The sequence below is a fragment of the Trichechus manatus genome, unplaced genomic scaffold (genome assembly GCF_000243295.1).
Source record: "Trichechus manatus latirostris isolate Lorelei unplaced genomic scaffold, TriManLat1.0 scaffold00028, whole genome shotgun sequence".
Taxonomy (NCBI): Eukaryota; Metazoa; Chordata; class Mammalia; order Sirenia; family Trichechidae; genus Trichechus; species Trichechus manatus.
The window spans coordinates 14,816,029-14,832,392 of NW_004443964.1; the positions used below are offsets into that span (position 1 = coordinate 14,816,029).

Sequence of the window (16,364 nt, forward strand, 5' to 3'; positions counted from 1 at the left end):
CCATTTCTCTGCTTCAGTTTCTTTCAAAATTCCTCAAAAGGGTTGCTCACATCCCATTCCCTTCTCCACCCATGTCTCTCAGGCTTTTGTTCCCACACTCTACTGCAACTAGTCTTGTCGCGGTGGCTGCTGACCTCGTCAAATCCAGTAGTCAGTTCTCAGTCCATGTTTTACTTCCTCTCTTGGCAGCACCTAAAACAACTGGTTACTCACCCGCTCTTTCCTGAAACACTTCATGTGGCTTTTGGGAAACCATTTTTTCCCCCTTCTACCCCACTGGCTGCTCTTTCTCAGTCTCCTTTGCCACCTGGGCCACCTCTTCCTCAGCTCTAATTGTTGGCCTACCCCTGGGCCCAGTGCTGGGACTTTCTTTTCTCTCTCTACTTACTTCTAGTGTCTGCCACAACCATTCACCTGACTGCTCAGGTTGAAAACTGATGAGTCACATTTGAGTTCTCTTACCCTCACACTTCATTTTACACTCACTGATAAGTCCAGCCTGCAAAATTTATCCCAAATCTGACCATTTGCCGTCACCCTCACGACTACCACCCTCGTCCAAGCCATGTGATCTCTTGCCAGACTTCTGTGATTGTCTCCTAGCTAGCCTCCTGCTTCCTCTCCTGTCTCTGTACAATGAATTCTCCACACAGCAGCTAGAGAGATCTTTCTAATGTGCAAATCAGATCTTGCTGAACTGCTCCAATGGTTTCCCATCAAGCTCAGAATAAAATCTAAACTCCCAGCAATGTGTATGTGTGTTGGTATTTGTCTCCTCTACCATAAGGACAGAGTTTTTGTTTATTTTGTACACTGCTGTATCCCTGTTGTTATTAGGTGCCATGGAGTTGATTTCCCCATGTGACAGAGTAGAACTGCCCCATAGGGTTTTCTAGGCTGTAATCTTTATGGGAGCAGAGCACCAGGTCTTTCTCCCGCAGAGCCGCTGGGTGGGTCTGAACTGCCAATCTTTTGGTTAGCAGCCGAGCACTTAACTGTTGCACCACCAGGGCCCCTTTCCATATCCTAAACACTTGAAATTGTGCTTAGCACAAAGCAGTTGCTCAATAACATATGTTAAATACTGAATGACTGAGCTGACACTATTTCCATTATAGATTTTTAAAGTATCTAGAGAATGGGAATGAGTTGGCCATATCACTGAGACACATTTTTAAAACTAAACGCATATACTTCATGCTGTAGTTACTGAAAAGAACTATCTTCATCACTGCCCTCTTAATTCTCACTCTAGATAAACGTGCCACTTGGCTTCACTTAACTGAGAAAAGTTCCAGGCAAAACCAAAAAAAAAAAAGGAGACCCTGCCTCAGTAGCCTCTCACTAAGTATAAGTGCCCATTCTGAGAAACCTGGGCTCTGAACACTTGTCCTGGACCCATGAGCCCAGGCTCTGTAGCTTCATAGCTTGGGTCTTGGATTCTGGCAGCTTAACGGCTAGGAACCTAGCACTTTGCCTGTTCTCTGTAGGACCTACTTGTGACTTGTAGCATGGCTGCAGTCACTGAATTCGGTGGTTGTGGGAAGACATGATTTAAAAGACTAGGAGATCACTGAATCAGGGATCACATTTGTCTTCATCACCACCGAGTACTGAGTAGCAGAGTGGCTAATATGTATTCAGGCTCAAAAATTATTTATTACAAACCGAAAAATGAAGGTCAAGCAAAAAATACTTTAAAAAAGAGTATGATAAAGTAAACAAAAAGAACAAGACAAAGAGAAGAATAGTCGCATTCCAGGTGCCTTCCAGCCGATTCTGACTCACGGTGACTCCACATGTATCAGAGTAGAACTGTGCTCCATAGGGTTTTTAATGGCTAGTTTTCTGGAAGAAGATCACTAGATCTTTCTTCTGAGATGCCTCTGAGTGGACTCGAACCTTCAACCTTTCGGCTAGTAGCCAAGCACATTAACTGTGTGCACCACCAAAAAAACCAAACCCGTTGCTGTGGAGTCAATTCTGACTCATAGTGACCCTACAGGACAGAGAAGAACCGCTCCACAGGGTTTCCAAGGGGCAGCTGGTGGGTTCGAACTGCTGATCTTTTGGTTGGCAGTTGAGTTCCTAACCACTGTACCACAAGGGATTCCCAAAACAGCAGCATACTAGATAAATTATAATAAAGTATACATGTGCTTAGAAGTCAATAAGTTATATGAAAAGTCAAGAGATTTTAGGGAGATAAATAAATTCATGGTCATTAGCCTCACATGGAACCTCAACAGTGAAGAGAAACTTCTACCAAGCTTTTAAACTCTACTCAGATTGCACCTGCCATCACCAAAATAATTTCAAACAATTCTCACTTCCCTCAGCTCTCCTGTCCATGGAATCTCCTGTCCATGATCTTGCCTTCTACCTAACAATCTACAAACCTCTGTACATTGCCCTCTCTTCTTCACCAGTTACAGCTGAGGCCTGCCCCTCCTCTCCCAGGCCAGCACCTCTACCAGTGCGGTGGGCCCCGCCCACACACCTCCACCTTTCTGGGAACCTATGCCAGTGAGTATCTTATCCTCTCTGTTTCCTCATTTCTTGCTTTCTACCGGATCCTTCTGCAGTGTAGACTATAAACAGTCTAAATTAAAACAGGCCTATGCTTTTAGGCTATAAACCAAAAAAACCAAACTCACTGCCGTCGAGTCTATTATGACTCATAGCGACCCTATAGGACACAGTAGAACGGCCCTATAGGGTTTATTATCTAAAAACCTAGATAATTAAAATATTTATAAAGGACTAGACGGTGTCCGGCTACCACTACCGACTGCTCTGACAGGGATCACAATAGAGGGTCCCAGACAGAGCTGGAGAAAAATGTAGAACAAAATTCTAACTCACAAAAAAAAAAAAGACCAGACTTACTGGTCTGACAGAACTGGAGAAACCCCGAGAGTATGGCCCTCAGACACCCTTTTAGCTCAGCAATGAAATCACTCCTGAGGCTCACCCTTCAGCCAAAGATTAGACAGGCCCATAAAACAAAATGAGACCAAATAGGCACATCAGCCCAGGGCAAGGACAAGAAGGCAGGAGGGGACAGGAAAGCTGATAATAGGGAACCCAAGGTCGAGAAGGGAAAGTGTTGACATGTTGTGGGGTTGGCAACCAATGTCACAAAAAAATATGCGTACTAATTTTAATGAGAAGCTAGCTTGTTCTGTAAACCTTCATCTGAAGTACAATTCTAAAAAAAGAACATTAAAACAATAATAATTTGATGTCTAATAATAAAACTTGTGCCTTTATAATAAAATTGGAAGGCACAATTATTTAAGAAAAAAATAAAATATTCATAAAGGCAAGTATTGGGAATTGCATGCTATCTGCTTTTTAAATACTCTAATCAATCTTCACATAAATTCCCCACTTGTTTATCTTTTATGAGCTCCATCTTACCTTTGCTACTGCTTTTTTGTACCAAAATATTTTGTTTCAAATAATGCTATCTTGCAAGGGGTTGACCCTCCAGGTTTTTCTTATAATCATTGACAATAAGCATTTATTCTTTCTGGAAATTCTGACCACTTGTTTATCTGCTTAACTACATTTCCCTTTAGAAGCTTTGTAGTGAAAAGGGAAGATATAAAATGTAAGATTAAAGAATGATATGATGGGATTGTCAAAAACATCTTCATAGTTCAGGAAATCCTACCATGCCTGGTTTGCTGTTTGTTTCTAACTTGAATGAGTTTTGTGAAAAGACAATTCGAATTGTCTTTTTGTTCCAATGGGTTATACAGGAAAGAAACAGGAAATCTTGATGAAAGCTTGGGCTTTACAGGATATTTGTGTGAGTATTTATTCCATGTGTTTGATGTTTTTCTTTCCACATCTGCATACTTGATGCTGGGATTCTGGCTAAGATATTTTAAAATGCTACTTTGCTTTTTTGTATCTTTATTACAGTTCTGGCATGATGCTTTATATACGGGAGGGGCTCAAAATTAGAAATGAATAAAGAGACCGAGGCCCAGAAGGTACAAGTCATTCATTTCCTCTGGATGGCAATTCCCTCATTATAAAAGTGTGTGGATTAGACCGGATAAGTGCTTCTAAAACTTTTCCACCAAAGTACCCCTAGCAGCAGTGAAAATGAATAGTACCCCCTGGGGGACCTGGGGGCATAGCCTGAAACAGCCTCTGCAAGCTGGAATTTTCTTTGAAATGTCCTATTTTATCTTAAAAATTCATGAGAACTTTGCATTTTACAAAACAGGAAAGTCTCTGTTTGTTTTAAGAGGAATGTTAACTCAATAGTGAAATTACTTTGTTTTTCCACAACACAATCAAGTGAATCCAATGCTCCAGGAAACATGCATGAAGCTTCACACACACCCTGGCACTTGCTCACCACCCCAGGGATCACCTACCCTGGTTTGAGAAGCAAGGGCCTGGGTGATCAGCATCTCAATCCACTTCCAGAATGAAATGCTTTAATTATAACATGTGAAATTTTACATTTTAGAGAAAAGTAAGACAAGCTATTAGAAAAGCTGTCACTCTTGCACGTGGATGGCAACTGAGAAGGTAAGTGGAAGCGCTGGAATGAGGAAATCCAGCTAGGCAGGTAGGTGTGCAAGTAAATGTCAGTGGCAGAACCAGAGAAGGCTCTGTTAAGAGACACACAGAAGGGCTGAGTCGTGTTCAGGCAGACAAACCAAAAGTCACAGAACCTTGGATCTGGACAGGACCTCAGCAGTAGGACAGGCCCACCAAATGCACATTATCCCTCCACAAACATTCCTCACAGGATTATCTATACACAGGTCTAACTTCTGGCCACTCAATTCCATGGGAAAGCCATTAGAGTGCAGGTAAAGAGCATGGCTCAGGCTCAGGTTCAGGTTCCAAAACCAAACCCACTGCTGACGAGTCAATTCTGACTCATAACGACCCTACAGGACAGAGTAGGACTGCCCCATAGGGTTTCTAAGGCTGTAATCTTTACAGAAGCAGACTGCCACATCTTTCTCCCGAACTACCGACCTTCTGGTTAGCAGCTGAACACTTTAACCACTGCGCCACTGGGCTCCTGGTTCTGGTTCTACCACCTACTAACTGTGTGGGACCTCAGGTCAGTTAATTAAACGGATGTACTTCAATTTTTACAACTAAAAAGCGGGGATGAGAAATAATTGTACTTATCTCACGAGATTACTATGAAGATGGGAAATGGATAGATGCATGTAAAGCATGGAGAACAGTGCCTGGCCCAGAGAAGGTCCTAATACCGTTGGCTCTTATGACTATTATCACACAGACTGAGTATACTATTTCCTGTATAACAGATCTTAAACTTAAAAAATAAATAGATATACAATTTCCCTTAGTCTTGTCTTCTCTTGGCAAAATATCTTTATTCCTTTAAATATTCCCTGCATGACACAGTTCCAGACCTTTCTATAATCTGGAACCTCTGCTTTAAAGATATTCGAGTTTGTCAAAGTCTAGTTAAAATGTGGTGACCAGAACTGAATTATTCTTTACATGACCTGATAAGTAAACAATGCACCGGGGCTATATATATTACCTGCCTTGTCTCATTGTCTCCAGCACTGTACTTCCCTTGCCTCTGTATTTCTTTCTGTCTGTCTTCCTTGCCACTCCCTGCCCTCATACTTTAGCAGGTGATTTTCTAAACCAAAGCACAGAATTTTACATTCAACCCTAATAAATTTAATCTTCTTAATTTCAGCCGATCATTCCAGCTGGTTTAAACCTTCAGAAAACTATTCCTACAAATTCTAAGCGAGGAGAAAACTACTTCTATATCATCATCCAGTGACAGACACTTAGAAACCTCACTTTGGGTTGACACTAACCATTCAGAGATGGTCCTCTGAACAATCACTTAACCACATAAATGTACCAATATCCAAACCATATATTTTTTGACTGCCCTATGGAATGACCTTGTCAGATGCCTCAGTGAAGTCCAGTTATACAATATCTACTCCTCTTTCCTTACCTACCAGTCTGGCTACCCATAAAGAAGGAAATCAGCTTAGTTTTTAATTGGCTTCATTTTTGGTGAACTCGTACGGGCTTGTAGGAACCACTGCTATACACCTATCGTTTTTCATGATGAACTTTCACAGTAAAAACCTTAACAATCTGGAGTTGCTGGCAGGATACTGCTCCAGTTAACAGAATTTTTCTGTTGAAAAAAGATTAGCTAAAAGGTTTTTATATCATCGCATCAATGAACAGTCTTCTAAAATGTACTAGCTCATCATATTTCCGCCTTTATCTTTCCTTAGTGAGTTACTGCCTGGGGTCTTCATTGTCAACACTGATTCTAATGAACAGGGCTGTAGATATAGGAAGAATAAAAAATGGACAAAATCTGCACTAACTTGAGAGATCCTTGCATATTTTTGTTAATTCCTGTTATAAACTATATTTGTATCATCTGTCTCTTTTCTATGAAAATAAAATACAGAAAAATTGATACAACAGTGTACAGTTTCTATTAATAATATCAACTCTTTGAAGGATTAATCAATTTTCCTTATTGCATTAAGTATTTTTGACAAAGACTCTACAAAGTTAAAAATTTGGCAGATTTTTAAGACTACCATTTGTAAAAAAGCATTGAAGGCTGTCATGGATTGAAATGTAAAAATATGTGTATCAATTTGGCTATGCGCTGATTCCCAGTACTGCGTGATTGTCCACCATTCTGTCACCTGATTTTCCTGTGTGAATGAGATGGATAAGTGACAGTTATACTGATGAGCTCTACAAGATTAGACAGCATCTTAAGCCAATCTCTTTTGAGATATAAAAGAGAGAACTGAGCAGAGAGACATGGGAACCTCATACCAGCAAGAAAGAAGCACCAGGAGCATAACGTGTCCTTTGGACCCAAGGTTACTGCACAGAGAAGCTCCTAGACCAAGGAAGACTGATGACAATCTTCCTCCAGAGTCGACAGACAGTGAAAGACTTTCCCTGGAGCTAATGCCCTAAATTTGGACTTGTAGCCTACCAGACTGTGAGAAAATAAATTTCCTTTTGTTAAAGTCATCCACTTGTGGTATTTGTTACAGTAGCACTAGATGACTAAGACAGAGGCTTAACATACTTTGAAACGAATGTATATGAATGTATTTTCATCACAGCACTCCCAGCCTTGCCCACTCCTCTCCTTCCTTCCCCTTCTTCCACTCCTTCCATACCTGTGTCGTGTCTACCTTTACCGTTGGATGGCAAGATGACATTTACGCTCTGTTCTATAAGTATAAATTGTCCTGAAAGTTGAACGTCAATAAATAGCATCTGTTATGTACACATAGTTCATCAAGGAACCTTGTTTTAGTATGTTTAATGTAATCACATCTGTGCTGCTTTTTTAGAAACTATTCCTAGAATCGGGTTAAAATGTTCTTCCTTTTTTACATTTTCTTAGCTTTCTCATCACGGTATATGTGGGAGATTGTTTAGGCTCATCCCTACCTGATATTCTTCTCTGTGATGCCTCTTCCAGCAGAAGACTACACCAGTGATGTCATGTGACTTGCTTTGGCCAATGAAATGGGAGTAGATGTTCACTGTGTCACTTCTGAGGAAGTTTTAAGAGCTAGCACATGTTTCAACATCGTCCCTTTTCCATTCCTGGCAATGTTTCAGAGAAAGCCTGATCCATTACTCTGGGAATTCAAGAAGCCAACCCTTAAGCCGAACCTCAAAGCCAACACTTAAAGGGCATTTGGCATGAATGAGAAATAAACCTCCATGGTTCTAAGCCACCGAGATTTGGGGTCATGTTTACCAGAGCAAACCCAAGCTGTCCATATATGACATATTCCACTGTCCTAAAGACTCTACTCTCAGAGGCTTCCATCTTGACTGGATATGAACTGACTGCTAAGTAAGCCTCTGTAACTTCCCTCCACTGCTCTTCTAAATTGACAGATCCAAAATCCTCCTTTTTCTCAGTTTACTCTCTTGTATTGCTACAGAACATCCTTAAGTAACTTCCCAAGAAAGGGCACATGAAAAGTAAACCTTCTGAGTTCATGTCTGGAAATGTCATTATGCAGCCCACACGATTTAGACATTTGGGTAAAGATCATTTGCACTCTGATTTCGAAGGCACTGCTCTTTGAGTATCAAGTTTTGCTGGTTAAAAGTCTGAAATCCTTTGTAGACGGTCTGTTTTTCCCTCTGCAAGTTTTAGTAAGGATTTCAAACTCACATGTCTACAGGGGACAGGCCAGCAACATAACTGTATGAAGCAGTGTCTGTAAGACATACGGAGAGTGGAAAGAGTTATGATGAATCAACAAGTTAGTACAAGTTCCAGATAAAGGAAGTAACTGTCTCTCAACTCCAGCTGATAGCTGCCAAGTGAAAATGTGGGCCAGATTTACTAACGTTTCAAGAGAAGATTGGAATGTGCATTTTTATAAAAAATTCATGCATTTTAATTGATGACAACTCATTCAAAAATTGATTTCAGAAACCCTGAGTTGGCCAAACAAATATAAATGTGAGGTCTTGATCTCACATGTAATCAGCCAGTTGCCCCCACTATATTTAGGGTTTTCCTTTATCCTTGGGGTTCTAAAATTTCACAGTAGCATATTTATTTAGTCTCTTCTTCACCTCTGGGAAAACTTCTTGCGTTAATTCCTTAATAATTTCCTTTCCTCTTATTCTCATTCTCTTGCTTGGACTCCTAAATAGACAGATGCTCACAATCCCTGGCTCATTCACTCTGTCTGTGACCTACTCTGTGTCTTTGCCATTTTGTACTGTTTTCAGGGAGAGTTCCTCAACTCTGTTCCCGATGAGGTTAAAAGACAGTGTAGCAGAGTAGTTATGAGCAAGGGATTTAAATCTAGAAATCATGGCTTTTAATTGTGGCTTTGCCACTGAGGAGTGTGACTTCGGGCAAGGCATTTATATTATCTGTGCCTCAGTTTCCTCAACTGTTAAATGGACATAATATATCCGCCACTATTGCTTTTCTATTTTTTATTTCATTAATTTTTTCCTTATATTATTTTCTTTCTTTTGCTTGTTTTGGGTTTAATTTGTCTTCTCTAGTTTCCTATGGCAAAGTTTACTACACTGATTTAAGACCATTCTTTTTTTAATGTAAGCATGTTGTTGTTGTTGTTGCTGCGTGCCATCAAGCTGATTCCAACTCGCGGCAACCCTATATGACGGAGTAAAATTGCCCCATAAAGTTTCCTAGGTTGTAATTTTTACAAGAGCAGATCACCAGGTCTTTTCTTCTACGGACCATGGGGTGGGTTTGAACCACTGACATTCCAGTTAGAGAAAGAACAAATTAGTGTGGGGTCCTGTAACTCTTGGTCCTGGCCTACCTCTTTCATCTCATCTCCTAAAACTGGAACCTTCCTCCCGACTTCGGTGTTCCGAGACACTCCCAAATTGTTCTCATCTCAGAATCTTTGAACTTGCTGTTCCCTCAGCCTGGAACACTATTCCTCCAGAGATTTCACAGCTGGCTTCTTCTGATTTCTAGGGCTCCTGGCAGAAACCTGCCCTGCTCAGAGAGCTTCCCTGACTACTTAATGCTGGTAATTAACTCCCTTACCATCTTCTACCTCCCAAAGTCTATGACATGCCCTCTTTCCTTCTTAATAAATCACTCTTTGAGATTATTTCATTTTTTATTTGTGGTATGGCTGCCCATTGAAATATAAGCTCTGTGAGAGAAGGAACCTTGTCTGTCTGGCTTACTGCTTGCTCCAGCGTTGAAAACAGTACCTGACACATAGTAGGTACACAAAACTATTTATCAAATAAATGAATAAATCAAACTAGTGCTCTGACAGGAATAGAAGAACTCAAGATCCACAACAGATGTTTCCATTAAACATTCAGATTAACAAACTGTTGATGCAGACTTCACCAGGCAGTTAAAATTCTGTTCCTGGGTTTTAATGAAATAAACAATATTTTAAATATACTGGTAATAAGAGTTCTTAAAAATTTTCATTAAGCAGAAATTTTATAATATAAAGAGATTTTTAAAAGAGTGATTATGCATGTATATGTATGCATGTATATGCATGTATAAAAGGCATCATCAAAATGGAAGACCAACCTGCTGTTCATATCTTTTTTTGACATCTTCTAGCTGCCATAAAAAATCTTTTGACTGTTTCTCACGAAGAGACTTGGATCTAGTTAGATCTGCTTCCACTTTTTCCATCTACAAAATTAGAAACACAAATATTATATTTTTTAAACAAAAATAGCATATTTCATGTTTCTATAATTTGTCCACTTATTAGAATGACAGGTTTTAAACATCTCACCAATCAAAACGGTGACTTCAAAGATGACAAAATAATGAAAAATATTATCAATTTATTTTAATATGTTTTTATTTGTTTAAGGCAGGGAAATTGAAACTGACATATAACTGAATAAATTCTAATGTTACAACTATAATGTGGTGGCAACATAATTTTGGACATGCAAATATTTATTCAACAGGATTTTATCAAGCCCTTGGTACGTACAAGACACTGTGCTGAATAAAAGAAAATATTTGCAAATGACATATCTGCTAAGAGACTTGTATCTAGCATATATAAAGAACTCTCGTGATTCAATAATAAATAGACAATTAAACCCAACTGCAAAAAAAATGGGCAAAGGACTTGAATATACATTTCTCTAAAGAAGATATAGAAATGGCCAATAAGCACACGAGAAGATGCTCAACATCATTAGTCATTAGGGAAATACAAATCAAAATCATAATGAGATACCACTTCATTCCCACTGGGATGACTATACTTATACATAAAGACAGATAATAATAGGTGTTAATGAAGAGGTGAAAAAGCCACTTTGGAAAATAATTTGGCAAAAAAAACTTTTCAAAAAACTTAAATACAGAGTTGTCATATGATCCAGCAATTTCACTCCTAGATATATACCTAAGAAAACTGAAAAACGATGTCCACATAAAACCTTGCACACAAAAGTTCATAGCAGCATTACTCACAATAGCCAAGAAAAAGGAAACAACTCAAATATCCATCAACTGATGAATATATATATACAAAATGCGATATTATTTGGGCTGTTATTTAATGTGTCTCCTCCTCTGGAATGTAAGCCCATGTTCACTGATGTTTCCCAACTGTTTAGCATAGTGCATGGCACAAGAACTACTAATCAAATGGGGAAAAAAGACAGTATGTGCCCAATGTGTCACAATTTGCCAAATGAACAACCTGTAACACTTAATAGTGCCATTTTCTTCATAACCCACACAAAATAAATAGCTATCTATGCAACTGTGGAATAAAATAGAGTCAGATCTAACTTTTTACCACCTAGAAAATCACACAGATGATATCTTATTGTCTTTGCTTTCATCAGATGTTCTTTTATATGTGACAGAAAAGAGATGTTTTTACATACAGTACTGGAAAAAGTTCTTTATATTAAAAACATGAAAATGCTCAATGTAGTGCAGTATTCAATTTGTCTTTCTAACCCACAGACTGTGCATTTTAATTTAATTTAGGAGAATATTTTTTTCCTGATGCAACTGCCAGTTAATATTACAACAGTTCTATCACTGGCTACTATATATTACTTATTATTCTGCTTCACTGAGATGTTGAGATATTTCTTCTTTTCAACTTGTAGACAATGCCCTCTTTCAGGTTGCCTTTCAGTAAGTCTGAGATTATTTAAAACATGAATATTTGAGGAAATGAACCATGAAAAATGCTTCCTTCAGAGTTTTGTGTTAAACTTGAAAAAAATTCATGTGTATTTATTCAAACATGATTAAGCTTTAAGATTCTGGGAGCAAAGACGTTCATTGAAAATCTGCAGTTTCACTGGATGAGAAGACCTCAATACACATTACCACCTACAACTGCTGTTTAAGAAGGCCTTTCCATTTCTGGTTCTCACACTGACATCTGAAGTATCGAGATTATGGCGTGATATTCAGCACTTAAGTATTTCTTTGTTAAATATCAAGAATCAAAATTCTGAAAATAGTAAGTCATCAGCTTCCAAATTCAATGATCAGAGTTCTAAGATTATTGATCCATAGATAATCAGTACTGTGGTCAAGAGCAAGTTTACTAAGTAATTATTAAAGGAAGCAGAGTTAAGCCTACTTTATTTTGTTTCTAACTCAAGACCCAGGTTTCAAGTGGAAAAAATATTCTTCTCTTTAAAAAATTAACTATGTTCCTCAAGCCCTTGGGAAAAGAAAATTAGATAGGATTTTACAATAGTAAACGAAAAAAATTTTTTTAACAAAAGGAAATAAAGTCTTGAAACATCTAGTATGATGTCATTTGGTACCCTTAAACCGTAATTAATAAAACAGGGTGACTACATAGAAAGTTTGCGATACTTCTAAAGACACAAGAATTCTGTGGGTGACCCTCAAATCTCAATCTACCCATAACCTCTTACTCAAGCTCCAGTCTTCAACTTCCAATCACTGGAGGAAAGCTCATATCCTCACCTATAGTATAACAGCCTTCTTCTTCTTCTAACTCAACACACACCACCAGCACACCCACTCCATTTTCTTCATCCTACTCTCCAGTCTTCAAATTCCAACTATTTGAGGAAAACACCATCCTTACATACAGTAATAGCCTTGCTCTGCCCCTACCTCAGATTATACCACCACCACACCCACACCCTGGTGGCATAGTGGTTAAGAGGCTGGCTGCTAACCAAAAGGTCGGCAGTTCAAATCCACCAGCTGCTCCTTGGAAACCCTATGGGGCAGTTCTACTCTGTCTTATACGGTTGCTAGGAGTCAGAATCGACTAGACAGCACCTAACAACAACATCCACTCCACTTTCTTATCTCCTTCTCTCACCTCTTTGGGTTTGATAATGGTCCTGCTACCATCCCAACTACCTAGACTTGCAAACTTGGTATTATCTTTCATTTTTCTACAGTCAACGTCAATTCAATTACTGTGTCAGACCAATTCTTTGAAATACTTGTCAAATCTGTCTTTATTTGTACTGCCAACACATAGGGAAAGTTTTTTGTAGTGTCAGCTACATTCAAGAGTTTCAAGGTTCTCCCCCCTTCAATGCTTTTCACATTAGACTTCAACCCAGAGATTCCTTAATCTGTCCTTAATAATCTAATCACATCTTCTTACACTGCAGTTAACTTTGGCATTTCAAAAACAGGCCATGGCTCCGCTTCACTCTAACTTTTGCTCTTCAAACCATCTGGAAAGTCCCTTTATTATTTTTTGTTTCCCTCATCAAAATAGTCAATCTTCCCCTCCTCTCTAAGATGTTCTTTAATCTCACAAGTGACATAAATTTCTTCATTCTCTCTATCCTCTAAGACTCAATATCTTTATTTTTCCTAGCACATTAAGTTTTTCTCTACAGTATGTGTTTCAAATGTGTGGGCTTTGTTTATGCATCTAGATCATGAGCTCCCAAATAAAAGGAATCATGACTTGTAGTTTTTTCTTTTGTATGTTAATTATTAACTAAATGGCATGGTGTGCAGAATAAATATGTGTTAAATTCTCATGGGATAAATGGAAGTGTAGGAGAAAGAGAAAAGGGAATAAAAAAGTGAAGGTAAGCCAAGGAGGGAAGACCTGTTTACTTTAGTACTTTTAAGACAAATCTTCATATAAAGTTGGTGTGATCGTTGAGGTTGTGTGTCAACTTGACTGGGCCATGATTCTCAGTGGTTTGGCAGTTACGGTGTAGTCTGGCAGTCAGATGATGATGTGATCACCTCCATGATGGGATCTGCTGTGAGCAGTCAATCAATTGAAAGGGAGTTTTCTTGGGGGTATGGCCTACATTGAATACATGTGGACAGTCTGGCAAAGCTCACGGGCTTTTGCTCGCTCTGGATCCTGCAGCTGGCTCCTGTTCCTCTGACCTTAGTTCTTGGGACTTGAGCTAGCAGCTTACCTGCCGCCTTGTCTGCCAACCTTGGGATTTGTCAGTCTTCGCAGCCTATGAGCGAGGGCCCTGCTGTCTGACCTCCTGATCTTGAGTTTGCCAGCCCCTGTGGCTACGTGAATCAGGAGAAGCCTCCAGCCTGGCCCACAGACTCGGAACGTTCCAGCCTCTACAACCATGTGAGTCATTTCCTAGATATAAATCTCTCTCTATATATATTTATACACTTTACTGGTTTTGTTTCTCTAGAGAACCCAGACTAAGACGGTTGGTTTTTGGCTTTCATTTTACTTCAGTACAGGATGAAGCATTAAAAATAAAGATTAAATATTAAAACACTAAAAGTTAAATAGTAAAATATTAATTAATATTAATATTAAATAAAATTAAGAGCTTGATGAACTCAAAGTTGGTTCTTAGGTCAATGTGTTTTCTATAATAAAAACAGAAAACCAACAATAACTTAAAGCACATGAATAGACTTTATATACATACATATTAAGAAAAATGCGAAGTAAATAATAGTTGATATTATAAGAAAATAAAATACATGTTATTTAAGATTATACTGACCGAAAATGCCAGACCCCACTCCATTCTCCTTCCACGCTTTAACAGATAATCAAAAAATAAGTGATGTGAAATAGTAAAAGTTTTTAGAAGAACACAAGGTTCTTGGTTGCCATAGATACAAAAGATTCTGCTTCATCATAGATCATTCCATATTCTTCTACTCAACTCCAAGTAAAAAAAAAAAAACAAAACAAAAACTACTTTACTTTATAAATCTGGCTTCAAAAGAACCTCAAAGTAAAATTCGGTGACCAAATCAGGAACACAAAACGGCATGAGTGTATTTACATGACTGTGTATTTAAAGAACAAGAAAGGGACGTAAAGAAGGGCATTAGATTTTCCTTAAATGGTGCCTCTTAGGTACCACTTTCAGCTACATGTGAGAGAAAACACAAGTATCCATAGCTTAAACGACACAGGTCCTTATTTTTTACTTCTGTGACAAAAAATTCAGAAGTAGGCTGCTACATCAGCAGCTCAAAGAGGTTAGGGTTAAGGTCTCCGCAATTCAACCCTTCCCTAATGGCAGCAAATGGTTTCTGCAGCTCTGAACATCTGCAATGGGAAAAAGGGTGAAGGGTAAAAAAGTAAGTACAAAGGGTACATGTTAGCTGAGGCAAACTCCCTTTTAAGGGGCCTTCCTGAAAGTTCCAGTCAACAACAAATCAATTATGCTGTTTGCATTTCATTGTCGAGAACTATTCTAAATGGCCAAGTCCATCTGCAACGTAAGAGACTGCAGTTTTAAAACTAGATCTAAAAAACTGTTAGAGCTAATAAATGCAGTGAGCAAAACTGCAGGATAAAAATCAATACACAAAAACTAGTTGTAATTCTATTCATTAGCAATGGACAATCCATAAAGAAAATTAAGAAATTAATTCCATTTATAACAGCAACTGAAAGAATAAAATACTTAGGAACAAATTTATTTATTGCACCAAGGAAGCTCAAGGCATGTGCACTGAAAACTATAAAACACTAGGAAAAAAAGTAAAGAATACCTAAATAAATGGAAAGATATCCTGTATTCAGGGATTAGAGGACTTAATACTATAAAAATGACAATGCCACTCAAGCAATCTTGATTCAATGTAATCTCTATCAAAATTCCAAGAGTGGTTTTTCTTTTTTTTTTTTTTGCAGAAATGGAAAACAAACATTCTCAAATTAATACAGAATTTCAAGGGATCCTGAATATCCAAAACAATCTTGAAAAAGAAGAACGAAGTTGGAGGACTCATACTTCCCAATTTCAAAACTTTCTATAAAACTACAGTAATCAAACAGTGTAGTAATGGCGTAAGGACAGACATACAGACCAATGGAATAGAACTGAGAGCACAGATACAAACACTCACATGTATGTTCAACTGATTTTCAAAAAGGGGGTAAGACCATTCACTGGGAAATGAAGAGTCTCTTCAACAATGTTGCTGGGGTAACCGGCCATCCACATGCCAAAAAATGAAGTTGGATCTTTATCTTCAACCAGAAACAAAAATTAACTCAAAATAAATCAGAGACCTAAATTTATAAGCTAAAACTATAAAACTCTTAGAAGAAAATACAGGAGAAAATCTCCATGACTTTGGATTTGGCAAGCACAAAATGACAACAAAAGCATAAATGACAAAACAAAAAATGGATTATTTGGACTTCATCAAAATTAAAAATGTGTGGACATCAAAGGACATTATCAAAAGAATGAAAAGGCAAGCCAACAGACTGGAAGAAAATATCTGCAAATCATATGTCTGATAAGGGTCTAGTATATATATAAACCCCATTGCCATTGAGTAGATTCTGACTCATACAACTATATATATATATATA

The 16,364-nt window shown here is 38.3% G+C and overlaps 1 protein-coding gene across 3 annotated transcripts in view; it reads right to left on the reverse strand.

Moving 5' to 3' along the window:
• The window catches only part of CEP112 (centrosomal protein 112), a 443,305-nt gene that overhangs the window by 249,527 nt on the left and 177,414 nt on the right, over positions 1–16,364 (reverse strand). For all 3 annotated transcript variants that reach the window (XM_023729297.1, XM_023729296.1, XM_023729295.1), the window contains one exon: positions 10,112–10,219. In XM_023729297.1, coding sequence (XP_023585065.1) covers positions 10,112–10,219 — 108 coding nt within the window. The remainder of the gene's footprint in view (positions 1–10,111; positions 10,220–16,364) is intronic.